Consider the following 7,134-nt stretch of genomic DNA (forward strand, 5'->3'; position numbering starts at 1 on the left):
TATAGCCACATTAGTAAATCATATTAAATAATAAAATACAAAGATTCTAAGAGAATGAATTGAACAATACAGAGTTTAAAGTAGTTAATAACTACTATAAACTTACTGAATATAACATCAAATTTCATCATTTGAATCATTTGACAAATGATAAAATTCAAATATACAAAATGATGATAAAACATTAAATGTGATTCTACAATTTAAATTCATTATATTATCTTGATATACTTATTTCATTTAAATCATAAAGCTGGTACATTTTATTTCACTTAATGCATAGATTAAGTTTTTATTCTTAATGCTTATCTTATGATAGAGTAGTTAAAGCACTTACCTGGGTTTCATACACGTGGGCAATATGAAATTGAACTGCAACGGATCACAGAAATATATCAATTAAAACTGAGCCATGTTTAAGGTAATAAAGTAAGACAGAAGTAAGGGTAATATATATTATAAAACATAAGCAAATGCTAGGCAAATAACTTTTTTTTAAAGTTTTATCTGTTTAGTTGGTTAGTCCCATTTGTGACCAGAGAGAAAAAGAAAAAGGGAAAGCGAGAAAGCAAGCCACCAATTCTGGGATTCAAACCATGGTTGACCATGTGGGAATATAGCACTTCTATTCACCATGCCACCTGCCAATCCCAGCAAACTTTTGTTTTTAATACAATATGAAATTAAATCTACCAAGGAAAACACTGACTATAAGTCATTATTAAATACTTTTTAAAATCTATTTATTTATAGTTCTAAAAAAAATTTTTAAATCTTAGGGTATGAAGGTAGGTAGGGCAAATGCAACATAACCAATGTGGGGACTGTCCTCTGTTTGAGTTCTAAGGCTTCTCTGAATATGCAGGGGAAACCCACACACATGGGTACCTATGATACCAGTGAGCTAAGACAGGTGAGGATGATAGAAGAGATTTTTGTAGGTGCCTGAATATGTATCCACATATACATATATGTATCTCTCAATTCCTCAATCCCTCAATTAATTAATTAATTTAATTAAAAGGGATTTAAAATCAGAAATATTACACTTCTATATCTTGACATATACTAATAGATTCTCTTTTTAAATATGAATGTATACTTAATACTTAAAAAGTATTTTTACTTAATACTTTAAAAAGTAGAGTTTCTATGAAATAAAGGAAGTTGTTTTTTTGTTTTGTTTTGTTTTTCATTCATTGTCATTTTTTATTTTATTTTTTGAAGTTGACCAGAGAGAGGGAAAAAAAGTGAAAAAGCAGGCTTTCAGGTACAGGACTCAAACTACAGTGAGCCATGGGAGTTCAACCACCTTACATCATGCCACCTGCTGTCCCCAAGGAAATGTATGTTTGTTTTTTTTTTACTTTCTTGTGTGGGACACATGAGCTCAATGGAAACAGAGAGAGGGAAAGTCAGAAAGCATGCCCCCTAAAAAAGGGGGAGTGGCTATGACACAATCTGTTCTCCTCCATGCTCTTTAGATTTGGCGCATACGCACACACCTGGTGCGATTTTTTTCAGGCCTTCAGGTTTAGCACTGCAGTCTGATACTTCAATGAGGAGTCCAGCACTGCATTCGCCATGCCATCTTCTGGTCCCAGTGCACACACACGCACACACATAAAAATGTATTTTTTTTTAGTGGTTTTTGCAATAGGGTGCGTGTACTCACCAGAAAGACAGAGAGAGACACAGACAGAGCAACAGAAAGCGAGAACTCACTCTGGGAGGATGGCCACACCACAATCCCTTCTCCTCCATTGTCCTCTCAGGATCTTGGGAACGCACGCACATGTGCCCAGCATGAGTTTAACCCAGCTCAGGGACTTGAACCTGGGTTGATCACAGGGAGTCCAACGACGTAGCCATTAGTCCATTGGCTGTTCTCCCACATATTTTTTAATGGCCATTTTTTCCTTTATATTTAGTTTCAAATATATAACATTTCTAAAAAGTATATTATGATAGTCACAACAGAAAAGAAATGAGTTTTTTTAGAGAGAACTGTAATGTACAGTATATGTGCTTGCCAGAGATAAAAAGGAAGACAGAGAGACAGAAAGCAAGAAATCATCCCCACAGCGAAGCAAGAAATCATCCCGAAGTGATGGCATGGTGGAGCGTTAGGAGGGCAAGGTTGGTCTCACTGCAATCCTTTCTCCATTCTCTAAGAATTTTGAGCATATACGCACATGCACTAGGTTTGAGTGTGTAAGCAGCCAAGTCTGGGACTTGACTATGTTGGAGTATAGCAACATTATGCCATCTGTTGAACTCAAGAAATGAGTGTTAATTTTTTTCAGAGTTAAATGACTTACACTCAAAAAAAAATTTATAAAACTATCTAAAAAGCAATTATAAAACAAGCATTATCTTTAAAACCAAGAGTTAATACAAATCAATCACAAAGTATAATTATGACTAAATTATAGACATGAAACGAATGGTTTTTACTTATCAATTAAGCCCATGCCCCCCTTTTTAGGTTTTAGTGAAGAGAACTTTTCAAAATTACACTCAGAAAACCTATGCATGGAGATATTTTTTAAGTCACATACCAATCATAAAAATTATCATGAAATTCCTTTTCCCTTCCTTTTCTGTCTCCTCATTCCTCACTCTCATTCTTCCTGTCATTAAGATGAAATTTTACTTTGAAAGCTTAATAAATCTGCCTATTCCTAAAGCTCAACTCTTCAAAGATTACACATCTTATGTACATACATATACTCATATATACATAAATTTAAAAAAATAAATATTAGTGAACTTACATGACTATATGTAAATTATAAAAATATAAAATATATGTGTATATGTATATATGTGTGTGTGTGTGTGTGTGTATATATATTTAGTGCCCTTTTAAGTTGAGAAATTTTTTTCTACATTCCCCCCTCTCAAAATAGCTTTCCTCACACTCCAACAATTCCAGTTAATAAAATGGACCTTAAAAAGAAAGTAAATAAATCTAACATTACTAAATTATTGAGAGATTAGATTATAGACTGAAAAATGTGTGAATATAAATATGCAAAATTTTTGTCACATTTGCGCTTATTTAATGAAAATAATATTGTGACCAGCAGTTAGCGTAATGGCTATGTTACTGGACTCCCATATAGTCGACCGTGGTTTGTGTCCCGGACCTGGTGGCTTAAACTCCCGAGAGGAGAATGGAGGAGAAGGGACTGTGGGGTGGCCATCCCCCCGGGGGTGATTTCTCACTTTCTGTATCTGTCTGGCGAGTACACACGCCCTATGGCAAAAACTTCTCAAAAAAAAAAAAAAAAAAAAAGAAAAATCAATTGTAACTTGCATTTTAAGACATCTGAACTTACTCTACATAATAGTTTTTAGGGCCCATATTTTAGGCCTTACCATTGCATAAAGCACAGTGACATCTTTTGTCAGGTTAAAAAATCTCCAGTGGCTGGAAACCAAAAATAGGAGGTGCCACAGAACAGATTGGTGTTCATCCACTTATTAAAGGCCAGGGTTTTCATGTTGCTAAGTAAAAATTTCAAAATATTAGCACAGTTTTAATGGTACAACCTACAGGGCTACATGGAGTTGTGGGTTCAGATATAAGACAGTGCCTAAACAGTCCAGGCACTGCAGTGTGTACGTACCTATAATCTCTACTAACCGCTAGGCTATAAATTTCAAAATATTAGCACAGTTTTAATGGTACAACCTACAGGGCTACATGGAGTTGTGGGTTCAGATATAAGACAGTGCCTAAACAGTCCAGGCACTGCAGTGTGTACCTATAATCTCTACTAACCGCTAGGCTATAGCAGAGGATCACAATGAACTGCTATTACATTGAGATGAAAGAATTCCATGATGATCCAATAAACTTCCCAAAGAATATACCTCATTTCCCAGCAATTTTCCTAACTTCTACAAATTCCCGATATATTAGCAATTCACCCTTCTCTGACAATATCTACTTGTCAAAACCTATTAGGTCCACAGGCAGCAGGTTAAGGCACTGGATGCCTACAGGGACAACCATTGCCCCACCAACTGGCTTGAAAAATCACACCAGTGGCATGACTGTGTATGCCCAAAATCCCAAGAAGAGAAACAAAATACAACATTAAAGTAACTGAGGATCATTTGAAATTTATTTATTCATCCAAGTGTTAACTGTAAAACACTATTTAGACAGTGGGATAAAAGAATTACAAACATGGAAATAAAGTTTAAAAAGATGGTTTTCTAGGAAGCAAGTGAAAAAATAGGGGATGGTGCTGACAAGTTACACAATGGAGATTATTAACTCCATTGGAAAGTAAGAAGAGCATATGTGATTATATTTCTATGAACATACCTTGAATATACTATGAAGAATTAAATATACACCATTTTATAGGAAGATAATGAAGCAATGAATCTGTTTAATTTATAGTGAGCTGAAAATGCTAAAGTTATTAAGTTGTTTTGACCTGATTAATTAGAAAAATTATCCTAAGGGACCAGCAGGTGGTGTGGTGGTTAAGGTGCTGGACATTCCCACGTGGCCAACCATGGTTCAAGTGATGGACCTGATAGCTTGCTTTCTCAGTTTCTTTCTGTCTCTCTGTGTTTCTCTGGTCAAAATAAAATAAGTAAATAAATAAATAAAATTAAAAAAAGAAAAGAAAAATTATCCTCACTATTTTTTATCAGTTTTGAGATAATTTATGACAATGAAAAAATAATACAATTGCCATGTTTAGTCCAAATAATGAAAAGAGGCCTAATGAAAAGAGGCCAGCAAACGAAGTTAATGTTTATTATTCCAAATCAAGAAAAAGCACATGGATTTTAGAAATGGAAACATAAATTAAAAAAGAAAATTCTAGATAATTAAATTTCTAACTAACTAGTCTTTAATTAGTTAGAAAGACAGAGAGAGGGGGAAAGTGAGAAAGTGAGAAAGCAAGTCACCAGGTCCAGGACTCAAAGCATGGTCAACCCTGTGGGAGTTCACAACACTTTAACTACCACGAAACTGCTGGTCCCAATTTTAGAAAATCTCAAGTAGGAACAGCAGTTGATATTATGGCTATGTAGCTAGACTCCGCTATAGCTGACCATGGTTTTAGTCCTAGACCTGGTGCCTTAAACTCATGGCTGGCATGTGTGCGTGTGTGCCCAAGATCCCAATAGGAGAATGATTACGAAGGGCTTGCAGCATGGTCATCACCCCTTAGGGGTGATTTCTCACTTTCTGTCTCGCTGGCTCTATCTTTCTAGAAAGCACACAAGGCCCTATAGCAAAAACCTGTCCAAAAAATTAAAAGCTAAAGAAATTTAAAGTGTTGGAGACCAGCAGTCAGTGTAGTGGCTATGTTGCTGGACTCCATGTATTCAAACTCGGTTCCCGTCCCTGACCTGGTAGATTGGAACTCACACCAGGCGCGTGTGCATGCGTGCCCAAGATCCCAAGAGGAGAATGAAGGAGAAGGGATTGCGGTGTGGCCATTGTGGCGGGGGGGTGCTTTATCACTTTCTGTCTCTCTGTCTGTCTGGCGAGTGTACGTGCCCTATAGAAAAAACCTCCCGCCCCCCCCAATTTCATTGTCATTATAAATAATTCATAAATTATAACATCTAACTTGAAATATCTTAATTTTATAATGTGTTAATAATAAATGAACTTGTAGAAAGAAGAAAATGTTTAGAAACTCTGTATTATACTGGTTTGTTTTTTTTTTTGAGAGAGAGATTTTTGCTATAGGGCGCGTGTGCTCGCCAGACAGACAGAGAGGGACATAGAGACAGAAAGCGAGAAACCACCCCCCAGTGGGGGTGGTCACGCTGCAATCCCTTCTCCTCCATTCTCCTCTCGGTATCTTGGGCACACATGCACACGCGCCCGGCGTGAGTTTTAAGCCACCGGGTCTGGGACACGAACCACGGTCGACTACATGGGAGTCCAGTGACATAGCCATTACACTAACTGCTGGCTCCCTGTATTTTACTGTTAATATTCTTTAAAAGAGTACAATGTACATAGGCAGAAATTCAACATGAAAACTTTCTACTGCCAATTCAAAATAATAAGTATGAACATAAAGGTTTTTTTTTTTTTTAAAGTAAGATTTGATCATAGGGCACACGAACTCATTAAAAAGACAGAGAAAGACAATGATAGCAAAATGAGAATTTGTCCCTCCCCCCAAGGGATGGTCATTCCACAACCCATCATTCTTTATTCTCAACCAGGGATTTGGAGGGGCACACGTAGACACACAGCCAGGAGTGAGTTTTAAGCCACTGTTTCCAGGACTCGAACTATGGTTGGCCATGTGGAAGTCCAATGACTTAACCACTATGTCATAACACATTACAAAATGAATGGCCCCTGAACATAAAATCTTGAAATTAACTCTATTTGAAATATTAGATTTAGGACCAGCAGGTGGCATCATGGTTGGGGTGGCCGGACTCCTACATGGCTGACTACAGTTCAAGTCCAGGACCTGGAAGCTTGCTTTCTCAGTTTCCTTCTCTCTCTCTCTGATCAACTTCAAAAAATGAAAATAAAATAAAATAAATAGTGACAATGAATAATATCAAATAAAATAATTCTCTGAAAGAGAAATACTAGCTTTAGAATACTGGAATAATCATTATCCCAAATAGAGTCATATAGTGTAGTTTTATATACCCAATTCCAAAAATACTCACGTGGTAATCTATCTTAATTTGCTGCTAAGCAAAAAATATTTATTGTTAAAATCATTACTTTGTAATTTATTAAATAAATTATACTTCAATTAAAAAAAAATACACCTGCATGGAAGATTGTCAAAGAACAAAAACTTAGAGAATACAAAATTGATACAACATTAAAAAGAGAGAAATAGTGATTCTATAAAAAGTTACATACCATGGGTCAACAGATAGCATAGTGGTTAAGGCACTGGACTCCTATATGGCTGACTGCAGTTTGAATCCCATATCTGATGAGGTGAAACTCATGCCAAGTGTATGTGCTTGTGTGTCCAAGAATAAGAAAGGAGAATGGAGGAAAAGGGACTGCAGTGTGGTCATCCCCCAAGGGGACTGACTTACTGCTTTCTGCCTCTGTCTCTCTCATCTCTGATGAACAAACATGCCCTGAAGGGAAAATCT

General features: G+C 36.3%; 1 protein-coding gene across 1 annotated transcript in view; it reads right to left on the minus strand.

Annotated features, from left to right (window-relative positions):
- Positions 1-337: 337 nt before the first annotated feature.
- LOC102496163 (histone demethylase UTY-like) overlaps positions 338-7,134 on the minus strand; it is a gene marked incomplete at its 3' end in the record, with an annotated part of 152,182 nt that continues 145,385 nt past the window's right edge. Inside the window, exon 9 of the mRNA XM_027769643.1 lies at positions 338-372. Within this exon, the coding sequence (XP_027625444.1) occupies positions 338-372 (35 nt within the window). The remainder of the gene's footprint in view (positions 373-7,134) is intronic.

This window comes from Tupaia chinensis, unplaced genomic scaffold (assembly GCF_000334495.1).
Source record: "Tupaia chinensis unplaced genomic scaffold, TupChi_1.0 Scaffold150112_1, whole genome shotgun sequence".
Lineage (NCBI taxonomy): Eukaryota > Metazoa > Chordata > Mammalia > Scandentia > Tupaiidae > Tupaia > Tupaia belangeri.